This window comes from Gavia stellata, chromosome 17 (genome assembly GCF_030936135.1).
Source record: "Gavia stellata isolate bGavSte3 chromosome 17, bGavSte3.hap2, whole genome shotgun sequence".
Lineage (NCBI taxonomy): Eukaryota > Metazoa > Chordata > Aves > Gaviiformes > Gaviidae > Gavia > Gavia stellata.
In genome coordinates, this window is record NC_082610.1 from 14,116,008 (window position 1) to 14,134,593 (window position 18,586).

At 39.3% G+C, this 18,586-nt stretch overlaps 1 protein-coding gene across 1 annotated transcript in view; it reads right to left on the minus strand.

Moving 5' to 3' along the window:
• The window catches only part of TUB (TUB bipartite transcription factor), a 152,684-nt gene that overhangs the window by 34,119 nt on the left and 99,979 nt on the right, over window positions 1-18,586 (minus strand). Inside the window, exons 2-3 of the mRNA XM_059825818.1 lie at window positions 8,570-8,621; window positions 6,983-7,145 (exon numbers count right to left, since the gene is read on the minus strand). Of these exons, the coding sequence (XP_059681801.1) occupies window positions 6,983-7,145; window positions 8,570-8,621 (215 nt within the window). The remainder of the gene's footprint in view (window positions 1-6,982; window positions 7,146-8,569; window positions 8,622-18,586) is intronic.

The window sequence follows — 18,586 nt, forward strand, 5'->3', positions numbered from 1 at the left end:
TTTCTACAGTCATCTAAATGACACTGGATTCTATCAGAAGTATTCTGAAGGTGAGCAAACCCACTATATTTTACAATGCAATGAAATATTTTTATTAGTTTTATATAGACACTAAAATCAGTTAAATACAAGGGCCTGAATTAGGGCAAGGACTCTGGTATGTTAGGCACTATTTAATCACATGCAAAGATTTGATTTCTGGTTCAAAGTGCTTATAATCAAAGGCATTACCCCTGCAGCTAGTAACTTACAGTCAGATTCCAGGTTCCCAAAAACTTACATTGCCCATAAATTCCCTACAGCTCCTTGCAGTTTATGTATCTAACACTGATGTGTTGACCAGGCTGATTTTACAAAGCTGAAAATACTCGTAAGTGAAACTGAACGTGAACAGGCTGAGAAAAAGGAACAAGTGGACATGAGAACCTGGTGCTGCTTAAGGACATTATCAAAAGCTCATTGCTATAAGGAGATTTCTTCAGAAAGAATAAAGGAAGGAATTAAACAAAAGGCTCTTCTTAACCCCCACATATCTGCTGTCTGACCCTGGGGAGGGGGAAAGAAAAGGGAGCATGTGAAATGGAGAGTTAATAGCAATGAGTTAGACTCTTTGGGAAAGCAGACCACTAATAAGGAAAGCTAAAATTATCCATGAAAAACCTATGCCAGGAAGATTAAGGACAGTAGAAATTACATAATTATTTTGTGTATCAGGGCCCTGAGGGCATGAGTAGGCTTTAATTGCCCTGGGGAGCCTCCCTGGGGGCTTCCACCCACACCCTGCCCCGGGCCACAGGCTCCCTTTCAGCTCAGCCCAGGGCTGTGCTGTAGGTGTGCTGCTTCCCAGCTGTGTCTCCTGGGCGGACGCTGGCGCTACGCTGCAGGTAGCTCATCTGCTCGACGGACCCCTCATATGTACGCTGCAGACTTGTCTCCTGGCCCCGTCTCCTTTCCGCCCTGAGTGGCACCGTGGAGGGCCCTGGCCCCGGCTCATCCCTTGTCGTGTCTGGGACTGCTGAGAATCCCGTCAGCAGCGGCCGGCTCTGCCCACCACGTTCGAAGCCTGTGGGATGGTGCTCCATCTGCGAGGGCATTGCCCGTGCTGGGGTCACCCTCACCTCCTGGCCCCGGCTGCTCCCGGACACTGAGACTGTCACGGACAGAAAATAATGGCTAGTTGTGAAGTAGTAACTGAAAGTAAATATACTTTAAGTGGAACTTTAAAGCAAAGAGAAAGGAGTTTTTCAAGCAATTTTGAGCAGTTGCCTCTAAACTTTCTTCTCAAATCTTTCAGTACCAAGAACCACAAAAAGACCTCCAAACCACTCGCCACCCGCTGCTCTCTGATTGTTGCTGCTGGGTTAGTTTGTTCATTTTGGAAATGTACTGGCGCAGTAAGAACTGCTGATAAATCAGAAAGATGCTTTAAAGGATGAAGGTGAATAGACGGTGGCTGAAAGGGAGATTGCAGAATATATGCTTATTGGAAGTTAAGTATTTTGCCCACATGATACTTGGAGTGCTGCCTGATCTCTCAGTATTAATAGTCTTGTGCACAGAACACTCCTTGCTATCTTCAAAAAATAAACTAATACCTTTCATTTCAAGGTCAGTGGAAAACAGGGACAGCGAGACACTGTTTTGATGAACACGCAAATATATGATTTTTAAATGAATGGTTAACTGATGTCATCTTACAAAGTTGACAGCTTGATACTCATCAGAAAACTCTCTCATCGTTCATGGTAAAGGAGCAGAATGACACATTGAGTTTAACAATCCAGAGCTATGACTTGTCATCAGAAGTCTGTTCAACACAGCACACAACCATTATATCTAGATGTGCTGTCAAATATCAAAGAAGGAAAGTAAGAAAGTAATTTTGCCTTTTTACACATGGTTAATCTAAATCTCTAAATTGGAAGTTGCCATGAAAATGACTCTGAGTGTATCTAATTGAAAACATTTTTAATTTCAAGTCTTTTTAAAAAAAAGAAGCCACAGCTGCAACAAAATATGGTAATATTAATGAAAGCATATCTGGCACTCATTCAAATCTCTGCCTTCCTCAGTGCTGTGAAAAGAAAAAAATCGCTCCCCAATGGAAATTCACCATTTTCACAGAAGTAAAATTACTCTTCTCTGTGAAAATAGGCTTTCATAATTTGCATTAAATGTAATTAAATAATGTAATTAAATTGTTGCAGTAACTAGTGTATCTCTGCGTGCTACTTGGCTCCAGGAATGCTCAGTATGTATTTGCAATCCAGATTAAAAAGAACTGTACTCATAGCAGAATTTTGCAATGTCATATCAGGCTGAAATTTGTTCAGGTTTTCAACAAACTTCACAAAATAAGTGGTGTAGAGATACATGAAAACAAACCAGCAGATGTGACTGTGAGGCATTACAGAATGGCAAGTAGAATTTAATAAAAATTTTAAACAAACAGGTAGCAATATGTACTTATGAAGGACACTGAGTCAAAAATAAACAATAACACAAGAAAGAGAAGACAAAGGAATTTGTAAGTGATCTGTCCTACACAGAGGGATTAAATTTATTCCAGTGAATAAATGACTTTGTTGTCTTTTATATACAATGTAAACTTAATAGCAATACAAAATGTTGTTATTGGTTCTTATTTCGCTATTTATAATGATGAAATAGTGATGAAGTTGTATTTGGTACTGCAAGAGAGAGAGGCATTATTTGTAATCATAACAACTGGAGACAAACATCATGGAAGTTAATGGAAGGATACCTCTTGCTTGAAATGGCGGGCAGATAATTTAGAGTCTAACCTACAAGTGTGGTCCCAAAACTATATTAATACCCTCATTTCAGTGGGGGGTAAAAAAAAAAAAAAAAAAGATGACACTGCATTCATCATTTTACATGAACACTTTCTGTTACCTCCATATACTCAGCTTTGTCCTGGACTTATCTAGAAGTGCTGCCATGAAACTATTTCTCCTACTAGTGTACCTATGTTCCTAGATGCATAGATTATAAAACAAGAGGTTCTGTTCCCATGAAATATATCTCTGTAATCCTTTCCAAGTAACAAAAGCCATTTCCTGCACTCTTGGTCCTACCTGATCTACAGATGCTGACAGGCAAGGACTGGGTTACCACTGGCTAATACTCCAGCTCAAACTAACCACTCGTGGACCAGAGTGCCAAGGATTCCTCTTAACTCGAGTTGGCCTGTTCAACTTAATTCATGTCAGTTCCCACAGATAACTCACATACTTTTGTTGTTATTACTTAATTAGGCATTATGCCAACAACCAAAAGGTTTTAAAAAGATATACTACATGCAAGTCATTTACAAGCTACAGGATCTGAAAACTTTTACCTGTAGGTGAAATATGGGCAGGAACTGAGAAGAAATGATCTGTCTGGAGACTTGTGCATGGTGAATTCTGCAAAGCCACTTCCTCAGTGGAAGGGCACCCCTCTCCTTAAAAGTCTCATGGCACCCAGCGGAATTGCTAGTAACACTTGGCAGGGAACAGAAATACTATTTCATCCTACCAATGTGCCACCTCTCTGCTTTGAAGGTATCTAAGAAAAAATCATGGTGATCCTGGCAATACTCCTCCTTCCTCTGTGGAGACACACTTTCAGCAGAGCCTTTTTGTTATTTATTAAACTAACAAAAAAGGAACTCAAAAGAACCCTGTACCTGCTCAGTTTCATACTGAATTAAACTGGTCCCAGCATCTTCAATCCCGAGCAACGCAAGTGTAGGAAAGTCACATCTGTGTTATCCCCTTTGTGAGCTGGCCCAGCTGAGCTCAGTCACAGCCCTTAATTAACATCCCTCCATCCTATTGCATCTTAGATTTATTCGCACTTCCCTTCAGCTCCAATCTAGATGAAGCAAAATGCACGTGCAGCCAGAGGACTAGCAGCAATCCCCCTGCAACTCCCTGCAGAGGTTCAAAAGCAGCCAAGGGCTCCTTTATATGGAAAAACTTATGATCAGCTTAACTAGCGAAATACGCTGTTCCACTGTTTCTATCTACAAATAGCTCACCAGGCTGATGTTCTATTCCAGAACAAAAGTGACTGACTTTTTACTCCACACTCTGATAATTATTCTGGAATGAAATGAGTTTTTATTCCAGAGCAGAGTTGCCCATCAGGGAGCCATTGCAGCACATATAACTGCATCAGAATAAGCTAGGGCAGTGTATGAAAGAAAATTTCCCAGCGCAGAAAGCCTAACATCTCAGAATTGCTGAGATGTTATCTCTGACCTACTTTGCTCAAAGTACCGTAGAGATATCTCCACACAGGCATCCAATTATTTGTTGGAATCAACAAGTACTTTTGTGCTACACAGAATTAGTACAAGCTAAAAAAGAGAGTAGAGGAGGATGATAGGTGGAAAGAAGTGTTCTTTTTGCAGCATTTGCAGTACAGAAATTGATTTCACAAAGATGCTCATCCAAGCAATGTAGTTCATTCAGTAGCCCGTCAACTCCCATCAAAGAGTCATTCTTAACTTAAAATCAGCATGCCCATAACAGAAACAAATGAACGGAAAAGAGCAGAATAGTTCTTTAGAAACAGCCCAGCTGTCTCATGCATCCGACACTCCCACATACAAATGTTTTTATTGAAGGGGAAAAAAGTGCCAACCCTGAAGCTGAATACCATAGTTAAAAATGGCCATCAAAACCTAACTATGTACCATGCAAACAGTGTAACCTAAGACACTAAGCACATTCCCAGAGAGGACCACACCAAAAAAGGACACTTCTGGAGTTCTTACAATATTTCCAAAAGCAACGTTCCTAACAAAGGATTTTACAAGGCCATAAAACACTTTACTAGGTCATTAAATTCTCCTAAGTTGGCTTTTGCTAACTGCACAGTTTATTACAAGGACAGCTGTCCCCCGGGATTAACAAACTCTGGGTTGAATATGAGAAATATTACTATGTTTTTTTGCTTCTCTGAAACCTTGTGAAATATTGAAAGGGTTTGAGAGACAAATTTAGAACAAGCTGGTTTAAGGGGAGTAAATTAGTAAGTATTCCAGTAAACGGTGTGGTATAATATTACAGGAAGGGTCACTTTTACCTTAAGAGCACAGTTAATCTTACTTAAGTCAGAAAGTCCACTCTGGTGCAAACTGTTGCAAAATTTAGGTCAGTTAGTGCAGATATGAAATTTGCTACCACTTATGGGATGATAATGTCTGTTGCTCTGATCCATGAAAATTAAAACCTTGTTCAATTGACAGTACAGGAGGCACGTCTGTACCATAAGATACTATTTCTTAGAACAGTTCTGTACCTTTGATAAGCTATTGAGTTAAAAAGAAAAGAGAGAAAATGTCTGTTTTCTCTGATTGAAAAATAAAGAAAACAAACTAAAATTCTGTGCTAAATCAAATTCTTGGTCAGACTGGAAAGAAATTTAGTTTCATCTTAAAAAACTTCTACCCAGACCCTGAGAAAAAGACAGTAAAGAGGGAGAAATATTATTAATGCGTTTAATGTTTTTTAGAAAAACATAAATAAAATAAGAGAAAAAATAATTCTCCATCTGAAATCACTTATGGTAGCCTATCTGCCTGCAGAAGCAAGATAAAAAAGGCCCATTATTAATGTAACCTTAACATTTAATCAATGCAATTTCCAATTTCTGACAATAAATTCTGTAGCTGCAACCACACCAAAAAAATTCCACCAATTGCAAACCGGGGGTAGAGACTCTGAAACCTGCACTTCTCACAGCATGATTAGTTAATCCAGTAAATACCTGCCATCTCCTTCTTGAAAGATATGACCACCAACTGAAAAGGAAACGACAGGGCAGATGAAAAGTATAGCATGTGCAGTATACTTGATAGAGACCTGAACTGAATGATCGATTTAGCTTTCGTTTGTTTGTTTAAGAGTAGGATACTAGTTGGTTTGGGTTTTTTTCCCAGAGGTAGATTCACAAAGGCATCTTAGCTTTTGGGTTTTAGACACTAAACCTTAAGTACTCTGCCACCTATTAGCATTCCCAACCTGAAAGCAGCCAACTGCATTCCCAGTACCAGTAGATTTCAGTTCCTCTCCCACATACCAGTCAACACACAGGGAAGGAAGCCTTTTGCTATTGAGGCTTAGGAACCAAATTCAACTTAACGATCTGCAAAACAAGACAATTTGAAAATTACTGTTCTCTATAACTCTTGGAAGTGCTGGCAACCCGGAACGAGATCCACAAGAGACACAATATTGAACAAGGGTTACCCAAGCTTCCTTCTAGGAAATCCTGAGGAAAAGCACGCACCTACCCTCATTAGGGGGCCATATGAGCACAGAACTAAGTAACAACTGGTTTCCTTAGGATTTATTTCTGATGATTAAATTCTCTGATGTCTAACAATACAGAAATGGCATTATAATTTTTTCCCTATGGCTGTGATACTTGAAGTGTCTCTGTCCCTTCTGGATTCTGTAATCTTTAATACGAAAGCACAGACCACACCGTACAAGCTTGAAATGTTCTTCTCTACCTACTCACCTATTTTAATGAACGTTGCAGAAACACAGTATCTTTGCAATGATTATATTCAAACTTAGCTGAAATTAGTTAACAGGTTTCAAATTTACTGTTAACACTGTCAGACTTAAGCGATATTATGTATAGAGGAATACATAGAGTGGAACAGCATAAGCTTTACTTAGTAGGAATCAAGGCTGAAGACATATAAATATTCATGGCAGAAGGGACAAGCCACTCTTTCTTCCCCACAGCGCTGAAATGGCAGCTAGTTACCTCACTCCCTCCTGTTAGGCTAGCATTGCAAGTTCTGATGTTTTTACCCCAAACACAAGTGAAGGATATCAATTATTTACTGAAAAAATCCAAAACAACAACCTTTGTTCTCATTAGCATAAATTTAACATTGAGAGCATCATACTATGACTTGCAGTAAATATACATGCAACAGATCATATTCGTATACCATGATATATGGAGCTGCTGTTGCTGTTAAGATACGATTCAACCAATGGTGCTTGTTCTTCCGAATGTTTCATTCTGCGTGTTCTTGTGCGACTGTCCACATTGGACTGAACCATTAATGGCTCCTGGCGCTTTTTTTTCTGCTTCTGTTCTAGCAGTGCTCGCTGAGGAAAATATAAAGAAAAGCATCTGTTACTGGACTCCAAACAGTAGCAACCTATGATGAAAAACAATGGATATCTTTACATCTTCTCCAATTTTCCAGTGGCAGCAGTTGGCAAGTGGGATATTGGGATATCGGGTTATAGGAAATCTTTCCAAAAAAACACAACCAACCCATTGCTAAAACACCTTCTGCTGAAAACAGCAAATAATTAAAATAGATCTTTCTGAGCAGTCTACCAGCTGTCAGAGCTTGCTTGGAGATAACCCTTGGGAAAACAACAGTGTGAGAGTACTGGCTGTGAAGCAATGGGAGAGTAAGCAAGGGCACAAGGCAGAGATGCCAATTTAAGTTTCTGTAAATTAAAAGCAGGTAAGCTGCAAACTAGAATCAAGTGATAAGGCTGCACATGAGCCTAATTTAACAACTATACAAGATGAACTTTAATTAAACACTTGAATTTCTCAGCTAGACCTGCTGAAAACCAAAGCCTTCAGAATCCGATGGCACCATAGGCACATCTCTCTTTGAGCCCTCTTCTACCACCTCAGAGAACTGAACTGTTAATTTTACTTATCCATTACCTTACCATTTCCCTGCTACTGTACAGTGATTTTTTGCTTCTAGAAAGGAGATGCACTAAAACTGAAGAATAAGAATGGAGAGTGGACTCTTTCAGCTCCATAAGTTGTGTGGAACACCTCAACATGACTTCAAAATTATCAGAATCTAGTACAGGATTATGGCATAAATAGAAAGTATTTGAATTTGAAAATGAGATGCTGGTAGACATGCAAGCTGATAAAAATATGGGAAAAGAAATGTATAGAAAAATAAAATTAAACTCATAAGGTTTAACTATAAACATGACAAAGTTTTATGAAAAGGGGACCACAGAAAAATCAAAGGAAAAGTGGAAACCTCAAACCCCATTAAAACGTGATGGCAAAATTCCCTGAGATTTCATGGGAGAGATTCTGAATCACTTTCTTGTACAAGTCATGTAGAAATACAGTAGCAAAATAAGCAACATAGCACATAGTGCCACTGGTTTACAGCCACAAGGGCTAAATCCATGGAACGAAAAGAAAAAGATGTAAAAACTTTGGGGTAAACCTCTGTTGGGTGGAATGTCTGGCAGAACCTCTTGTCCTTTCTGGTCCATCAAAAGGGTAACAAATACATTGTCAGTTAGCTTAAAACAAGTCCAAGTCAGTGGAAACAAGAAACTCAAACCACAGTCATAAGAAAAATTTTAATGGAAGTTAGACTTCTAAGTAAGCTGTAACCTCCACAGACTTCTCTTTTGCATTCCCTAATCAGGGGATGCAATTTTCTATCAATTACCAGATATATGTGTCAGTGCTTTCATTACTCCAAGATCTAGACTTCAGAGAGCAAGTAGGTCCCCCTCCAAAGTCTTACCTGCCTGTCAAGCTTCTGCTGACGCAGGCTGCTCCCCTCATCATCCAGAACACTGCAAAGACAAAAAGTACGTAATTGGAACAAATTCATCACTCAAAACAACACCTAACAGCAATCACTGGAGCAAACTCTTGCAGGCGTTATCCATAGAAAACTCCCACTATGTTCCATGGAAATTTGCCTGCCCTAACCTGCAAAAGTTGGCTTGAGAATTTAAGTGCAGTCCATGAAAAACTGAAAAACTGGTTCACATAACCTTCAATAAAAATATATATTCAGCCACTTCATAAAGAAATCTAAGATCCACAGTCTATAGCTTGTTTTCTTCTCCACTGTCTTCTAATGCAAAATGTCAATGCATACAGCAACGGGGTTTGATGGAAAATTTGCATATAAAGCATATAAAAATTGAGGAGTGTAAGAGAGCTGCTTAGCAACTCAGCAGTATTCAAAATTATGTTAGGGAAGTTAACTGTCTAATCTTTTGCACACTGAAAACCAGAATTTATTCCTGAATATCTGAAAAGTCACACTGATTGCAATGCACTTCAACTTTTAGAGACTGGTGAGACAAACAGTATTGTGCATTACCATATTTCTTTCTGCTAATTGTTGCTGGTTGGGAGATTAGCTCCTGCACATTCAATCATTTTCATTAACTAGACGTTAAAAACTAATGGCATTGAAATCAGAAAATTATTTTTGTGAAGTATTTTATCAAACTACTGACTACACATTATTTTTCTGGAGAACAAAGGTCTCTATTGTAAGAGCATTATGAGTAAATGTTGAACATAGATAATTAAATCTTTTAAACTGTAATATATCATCTACAAGGAAAATAGTTCTATAGAACAAAATGTAGCCTCTTACAAGCAGAATTCGTTTCCTCTTACAACACATTTTTATAAAAGATTAGCCCCTTTTTTATAATCACTTTTAACAATTAAAAAGAAAAAAAGAAAAAATCCAGGACAAACAAACTTGGATTCTGACCTACATACAACCAAATTGTATTGCAATGGAAATTTCATTTTAAAAAAGTTACTTCCCATGTATTAATATACGCTGTTTAGGGGACAGTCACATCATAGTAAAGCTAGATAGGACAGCTAATAAAGGCATGCAGAATGCCACTCTTCCCATGCCAGCATTATCAAAGACTTATAGTTAGGCATTATTGGTAGTATCAGCCTTTTACAATTTATACTCAGGTTATCTCTTACAAAAGGCTGATGCTCCACAGAATGAAACTATGCTGTACAAGTACCTTGGGGATGAAATTACACAGTCTCTTGAAGAGGTAATGCATGACTCATAGTCCACAAAAAAATTAAAGAAAAGAAACCCTCACGCTCACAAAAATGTTCTGCTTTACACCAAGCATTCTTTGTTTGATAAATCACAGAAACAAGTTATAAAAAGAAGATACACATTCCTGCATGGTATACAATATCAGGTTTTTTTCAAGAGTGCTTCCCTACAACTGCAATACATATTAGCTGCACTGCTAGAAAGTAAAACTACCCAAACAGATATCTTTGGCCAAACAATTGAGTAAAAGATGGCTAAGTATAAAGTTGCAGGCTTAATGGCCTGAACAAATCCTCCTCATTTAAGACAACACTTGAAAAAAGCCAAAACCATGTAACAATGCTAATAGAGACCATAAGAACTGCAGAGGCAGCAATGCATATACAGCTTTAATACCCAAAGAGGTCAAGAGCCAGTATTGCTCCACTCCACCGGTCATTTGCAGAGCTAAGGAGAAAACTCTGATCTCTTCTCATCTTCTGCTTTATAAATCAGACTATGCTGACTCCCTCAGATATGTTAAATGAGCTATATATACACATCTCAGACATTCCCATAAACCACCAATTCAGTAATTATCTTTATATGAATATAATGGTTTTCAGTACTACGCTGGATTGGCTATAATTGTAAATCCGGTATCACAGACAAGGTGTCTAAGTGTTCTGGATGACTCTAGCTTCCTCTGCTTTCCCATCACACTGTATCCTGGCATAATACCCTGCATGGAACTAGGGAGCAGGGAAATGTCCTCCGTTGGGTTCTAAACCTTCCCTCTGATTCCCTGGGAAGCCACAACAAGCTAAATTCAGGTTCAAGTGAGCAAGCACAGCTCCCTCAGATCTCTTCATGCCCAACCTTACCACGGTAAACACGGCAGTTTAAGTAACACCATAGCAAATACCAGTCAAGAGGAAGGGTGTGATTTGCATTGATTCAGCATTCCACAAATGCAAAGCAACTATCAGACACACCAAAGGACTGCCAGAAAAAATGAACCTCCATCCAAAACATGTGGATGCTGTAACGTTAAACACCTCTCCATATTGCCCTTCTACTTCAAGACTTTGTTTTTAAAGCCTCTGAATATATGCAATCAGAGCTGACACCAAAAGCAGCATGGCTTGAAAACCAGCTGACAAGCTCCTCTGGAACTTCCAGGTCCTTCATTCTCTCACTTCACATTTTATGAAGTTCTGGGTTGTTTTCCACAATCCTTTTGTAAATATGCATTAACTACAAGCCTTGCATTATCTAAGCCATAACATTCAACAACTAAAATCGAACTCCAGCTTTCTTCAATGATACCGAGGTTCAGTAGAATACAGTTATTTCAACAATACTCACCTTCTCCAGATTACTGGACTTGGACTAGAATGCCTTACTCCTACCAGACAGACAAACCACTCTTTTGAATCCTCCACAGTGTAGAAAAGGCCTTAAAAGTAATCTCATTACCACCAACTCTGTATATTTTCACAGTTACTTAATGCCAGTATCAGTGAAAAGCTGCAGTTCTGTCCCTTCTTGATGCCTAAATAATAGTTAAGCAAGTCCAAATAAAAAGAGGATCCAATTTAGCCTATATATCCTTCTGCTGGAATAGCACAGCACTCTAGTTCGAAACTGTGTACTTTGTTAATATTTTCTGCAGGACTCGTGGACCTTGGAGTTGCTGATTAGCAGCCGGTATTCCACATTCCCTGATTTTCAATGGAAGAACTCTCCTGAGACTAGGTGACTCCCAAGATTTGCCATTAAGGGCAATAATAAATTTTCAATAAATAAATAAATAAATGGATGGGTGAATGACTAAATGAATAAATAAAAATAATAAGCTCTGTTTCAGTAGCAATTCCATCAAGCCCTCACTCTTGTTGCCTTTAAAAACATCTGCAGCAGACTCTGAGATGCAAGTGTGTAACCACAACTGGCCCTTTCTCACACATCAGCAAAGCCTTGCAGAAAGATTTAGCAGATGATCTTGCCACAGTATCTGGCAGTCCCTGCACTCTGACAGATGCTCCAGGGTCCAAGAGCTGAAATCCAGAGAACCTACCCTGTTCTTTCTTTGGGAAACACAGAAATCTAGAAGCAGAAGCGCAGCCTTTGCCCTTCTTGGTCTTTGAAAAGAACAGAAATCAGTTCCTCTTTCCTCTGGAAGAGATGTGCACATGGTGAGGACCCAGCCTATCCTGCCCAGTTTCAGAAGTGGCCATGGTTTTGTTGCTCAGTGGTCCAAATAACTGGGATGGTAAGAGACTAATGTCCCAGTACAGTGGAAAAACTACGGCTGTAACATGGCAGGACCATTACAGGAAATAATCTCATGGAGAGCAAGGCTGTTAGAACAATTCTGCCTACATGTTTGATGTGATGCTAGAAAGTCCCAGCAGCAGCATGAAACTCAGTCAGTCTTAATAGAGAAATATAACTTTATAATTCACAAAAATTGAATTATTGAATATAATGCATACATATTAGCAATCTGCTGAGCATGCTGAAGCATCCTGAAAATCCAGCAAGGTTCCTTTTTACTCCTGTTTGATCAAATATCATGTATCGACCTGGCATCTTGGCTATGGCTTTGACCGCATTTAAAACAAAAAGCAATTTTACACTATATATAACATCGTAAACAGCACTTCAGGTTTGCGGTAATAGCATAGTCCAAATTCAGTTAACAAATCAGAACTTGTATACATTTCCTCCAGGGAAGACCCATCCATCTATACATAACTCGAGCAACCCACCCATTAGAGCTTATGAGAAGTTGGGCTTAAGAAGTCAAGCCTATAGCTATATATCTTAAAGATTCATATTAGCAGCCTGGACCAAGGCTCACAGAGATTTAAGTATTAAATTTAGATAGCCTATTTTCACATTTTAAACATGGCATTTGATTCAAATATCCCCACCTCCTATTTTCTAAAGGGAAACACATTAAACGAACCTTTTTGTCAAAGTATTAATTTTCACACCACCTTTTTAAGACACAAAATCTATTTTACAGAGGCAGTTTCAACATTAAATTCAACTTACACAAAAATAACCAGGATGTCTATACTGCTGCGTGTCATAATGAAGACAAAAATATAAGCAAGAATTTTAGTATTCTAAGCTCTTCATAACCTCTATTCCTTAAAAATCATTTATAGAGAAACCCAAGACCAATCAGGTTTGAAGGATGAATTTACTTCTGAGACGAAGGCAGGACCTTCTGTAAATCAAGATCTTGATACATTTTACTGTAATTCCACATGGATTGATTTTGATTTAAGTAATATTGGAAAAACCTTAATTCAAATAACAACGCATTTCACAGCAAGTACTTCACCTTTACTCTTTGAACATGCAAATGGCTCACATTTCAGTAAGCCATTGCAAGAAAAAATAACTAAGAAGAAATGTTTTCAGTTAGGATGTGCAAGATGCATGTAGGCACTGATTTTATTTTTTTTAAAGAAAAAGTCTGACACAGTAAAGCAGATCTATTGTTTCTGCCTGACAAATGAGGCAATGTTTTTGTCCCTTCCTGACACTGCTTCATAAAGGAATATTTTGCATGACACCACCTTTTTTACCAGGACAAAGGTCCAAAATCACATCTATCGCATCTCTGCAGCCCAGCACTAATTGCAGTGAGAAGTGTTCGTAGTCAAACAAGCAAAGACATATACTACCACTAAACTTTCATACACTGTTTAAAAGTGTCACCCTTGCATTTTCTCTTTCTGCTGCATCGTGATAATACATTACTAATAGCAGCATCCAAAAACTCTATATGAAATCAAGGACTTTTGCACAAGCAAAATGAATGTACATAGTCAGCAAAAATTCCTGAAACAAACAGTTCACATTAGAAAAAGATGAGGAATTGGATAAGAAAATATTACTCTCATTTACAACACTAAACCAGAAGCCATAGAAAATTAAAGAAGATATTTTCATCTAGAGTTTCTTCTGCCATATTGTCAACTGCAATTCAAAAACAATGGATCATCCAATCAGATAGAAAGAAAAAAAAAAAAAAAAAACCACACCATACCAGACTAATCTTCAAGACCACTCAGATCTTTTCCATGCACCCTTGCTGTGAAGAAAGCTGGTATGTTGCTGTGTTAAGAGAAGTGGGTTATAGGATCTTTTAGAACAAGCCTGACTCAAAAGGACAAAAATGGGTGTAATGTGCCATTTGAACATTACAAAGTCTCTAAAAACACATGAAATAAAATTCCTGCAACGAGATAGCACTTGGCTTATTGGATACCATCTGTCATATTCACCCAATTACATTTCTCTGTAATCTCTATACTTTCATAAAGTCTCTGTAGTTCCATAAAACCCGACTGCTCTGGATAATGTTACTGTTAAGCCTTTAGGAACAAGCTTTCCAGCAGCACTGATGAAATGCTACTGTAAAAGCCCATTAACAGGGTCACGGACCTGCAGGCTGAAGTCATGCTCCAGAGGGAATGGTACACAGGTTCTTCACAGAAGTGAAATTCAATGAATTCCTAACCAGTGAAGCCAGCAATCTCTATAAAGTCCCAATACCTGCCAAGTCCCCACATAAAATAAGGTTGGCTCCCCCATGTACACCATATGCTGAGTTCACTGGAAACCTCTTGGGAGAACATTATTATATCAGACACAAACCCTAATCAAAGACTTTTAAATGAAACAAATCACTCTGAAAGACTGCAAGGGCTCCCCTCATGCTAGGAATCATCAAGGTTTTCTAACCCCAAAGCAGTTGCTCAGTCATCTGGTTTACAGTAAAACCTGCAGCTACTACCTCTACGGTAAAATGAGTAACTTCTTTCCCGGGCCATCTAAGTAAGAAAAATTCTGGCCATCTTCTTCACTGAGGAGCAGCCCAAGGACATTCAATCTTAGTTTGCCCTTCTACTGCCAACAGCAGCAACAGCAGAAGCTCTTGGATTTCTCCCATGCCATACTCGTATGGCAGAGAGGGCAACAGCCTACCATTGCTGGTACACCTATCAGTTACTGACCAGTAAAGTACAGACACCACAACTGCTGCAGAAATGAAGATTACATTTCTTCATGTGAAGCTTCAGAGGAATAAAATTGTTTCACTGTCAATCTCAGACAGTAAATAAAAGCATGCCTGTCCAGGAATACAGCATTGCTTCCTCTGCCCATGCAGCTGTTCCGAAGACCCTCAGAAAGACTAAAAGAAATAAAGCAAAAGGATAGGGAAAAAAAGGCAGGAATATGAACACAGATATTTGTATCAGAATTATCAGCACCAAGTCAGCCACAAAACACAAGAAGATGCAGAGGATCATACACTGTGCCAACGATCCAAAGTGGCACTGAAAGTAATGCCTGCAGGGCAGACGGCTTAAAGCAGAGACTGAATCTGTAGTTGCACAAATAATTAGAGAACCAAATGCTTTATTTTCTTTTCAAATCCTGGCTGGCAAACTAGCTTAAAAATCAGTAAATGAATGAGACCTTCCTGAATTGTTGGTCCTATTTGCTTCAGTAAAGTTTATCTAAATGTCCATTGTACATTAAGATCTATGACACTCATTATGTCCATCCAATAGTTCTGTTTTGAGGATTTAAAAAAAACAAAACTTTTTAGCACTCTATATTTTTCCAGTAAGTCAATGCAAAACACACATTTGTTACTATTTTTCTCTTCCATCCCTCCTCAGTCATATGGTAAGTATTTGCACCTGGGCAAGAGATAACATCTTTATCAACAACCTGGAGGAGGCAACTGGGTGCATCCTTGTCACATTTGCAGAGATGACCACATGTTGGGGGGAACCAGTCAATATACTTGGGGGTGGAGCTGCTGTCCAGAGGGACCCTGACAGGCTGGAAGAATGTTTCAACAGGAGCCTTATGGAATTTTACAAGGACAAAGGCAAAGCCCTGCACCTGGGAAGAAAGACGCCCCTGAAACAAGACAGGCTGGGGCCCGTCGGGCCAAACAGGACCTGGGGTCTTGGTGGACAGTGAGCTGGACATGAGCCAGCAGCGTGCCCTGGCAGCTAAGGCAGCCAACAGCATCCTGCACTGTCTTGACAGGAGCGTGGCCATTAGATCAAGGGAAGTGATTAACAAACATCCTTCCTTCCTCTGCACTTGTGAGACCCCATATAGAAAACCGCACCAGTTTTGAGCCCCCTGGTACAAGAAAGAAGTTGATCATGTTGAGCAAGCCCAAAGGAGGGTAAGTAAGGAGGTCTGGGGGCTGGAGCACTTGTCCTGTGAGGAGAGATTGAGGGAGCTGGTCTTGTTCAGCCTGCAAAAAGGGACAGCTTTGGAGAGACCTAATCACAGCCTTTTAATACCAGGCAGTTTGAAAAGGTTGTGCAGTCTCCATCCTTGGCATTTTCAAGACCCAAACGAATAAAGCCCTGAGCAACCTGGTCTGACCTCACAGCTGACCGTGCTGTGAGCAGGACATTGGACTGGAGAACTCCAGAGGTCCCTTCCAGCCTCCAGAAGCCCCTTCCAGATTCTGTGAATACTGTCCTCACTTTGGATGCCATACAGAACTAAAACATCAGTGTCCCAACTGAGCTACATGGCAGATTATACAAGCAGATTAACTGAAAGAAAATGTAACAACAGGAACACACATTCATAGTTTTCCTCTTAATTCCACATAGATAATTGTTAAGCTAAACTCCAGCCAAATTCTCAGCACGACCACACAACTGTATTTTTGTTCTGTTTTAATTAGCACAGTTCATCAAAATAGATCTCAGATTGTTACAACTTCAGGGATATGTGAAACCAACAGAAATTGTAGGTATCAAGTCTTCCTAATGTTTCACTAAGTTTTTTAAAAAAATAAATCATCAGAGTCAGGTAAAAATATATTGGAAGATGGGTGTATTACAGGAGGTACATAACCAAGCACTGGCCAAGGGCAAACAGCCCAACAGACTCTCAGTGCTGAAGGGAGTAACAGAGCTCTACAGATACTGTAGATATGCTTTGTATTAATGAGATCCAGCTTTGAGTTCAATCAGAAAACTGCTATTCACCTTCCAAGAACAAAACTGAAGTCACTGGGAAAAAGAAACTACAATTTAGGATCTGAAATGTCTAGGCTGACAGCTTTCAGTGAGGATGATAAGAGGCCAGGAAAAGATCTAATGAGAGGAAAAAGCAAAACTATTCCCTAAAGCACACTGCATGTTTTAAATAACCCAAACTACAGGGCTGCCACGATTGCCCTGGAAAGATCCGTTGAACTAATATTTGTACAGATTCATTCTCTGCAATTACACAGGGGTGAATAAGATAGCACACAGCAGTAAATTGCAAGTAATGAAAATAACACCTATGGGAAGAGTGGATGGCTGGGCTATTTCTTGCCCTCCATCAACACACACAAACTCTGAATGCAGTGTTAGAAAGAAAATCTATGTCCCAAAAGAAGTGAATTTAATAAACATGAATAATGGAGCACAAACACGCAAGAGCCTTTGGGTATTATGTGAGCTACGCTAAAATTATATTTAAAGTAGATCAATGAGAAGTGCCTGAATAGGAGCAAATTGGGAAGGAAAAAAAAAAACCACCCTGACCTGGAGATACACTACCTGCAATGCAGATGGATCCAGATGACAAATGACATGACTTTCAGGAAGTGCATTTATTGAAAAGGCACCGCTGCCAGCCACAGGAAAGATCCAGCCCTAACAGGCAGTCTGATTTCTCTTTCAGTACCAAACTTCAACCAATCTCAATCATTAAAACAGTAAAATACAAGCACAAATGAAACCAACCCATTAATGTACAAAGCATCCGACCACAATAAACAGTAAATTAAATGAGGAGAAACTAGGGAGAATTGTCTGGATAAGGAGACTGCACTTACACATACAGTGCAGAACAAGAGTTCTCCACCTGGACCTCAGAGGGCCGTGACAACTCTTCCATTCCACCACTGCTGCACTGGGAAAGGATGTTGCCTAGAACAGACCTCTGCGTTTCGGATATGGAAAAGACTGTGAACCACTGCGATCAAGAGAAAACCTGCGTAAGATAACTGCTGGCTCCTTTCCCTCCCTCTCTTACACCTGGTCTATGAAACATGGTTTTGTCCAGTTGGCAGCATACTGGACCTGTTTTGCATCAAACAGTATAACCTTCCAAGACACCTGTAAAATGAGATTAACAAACAAGTCTTAACTGCTCTTGGAAACACCTTCATGATGCAAGAATGAAGCATTACAGGTACAGTAACTAACTTAAAACAATGCTGGCCTTTAAAATGATAGTATAATTGTGAAGCGTTTAACAAAGCAAGCACTGATCCCAATGATAGGGTCAATGCTGCAGGTGTTCCATGAGGCTTCTCCCTGCGGTAGGCGTGTACACACAGGCACAAATATGTAGATCAAACACGCTGCTGCTGAAAGAGATGATATCTGAGGTAATTCACTAATGCAGCAACTTATTCACAGATCCCATTGCCTACCTATGTATTTAGGACAGGCTAGGAAAAAGATACAGTTGTATGCATTGGATTTTTAAAGGAACAGTAAAATTAAGCTATCAATTTATTGAAAATGTGAAGGCAAAAGAGACTACCTAGTCTCCCTTAGCTGCTTTAACAATCAAAACTGACGAAAAATACAGCAAGAATTACAACTCTGATAGGAGATGTTAGTGAAGTGAAACAGCCAAGCTCCTTTTTCCTTT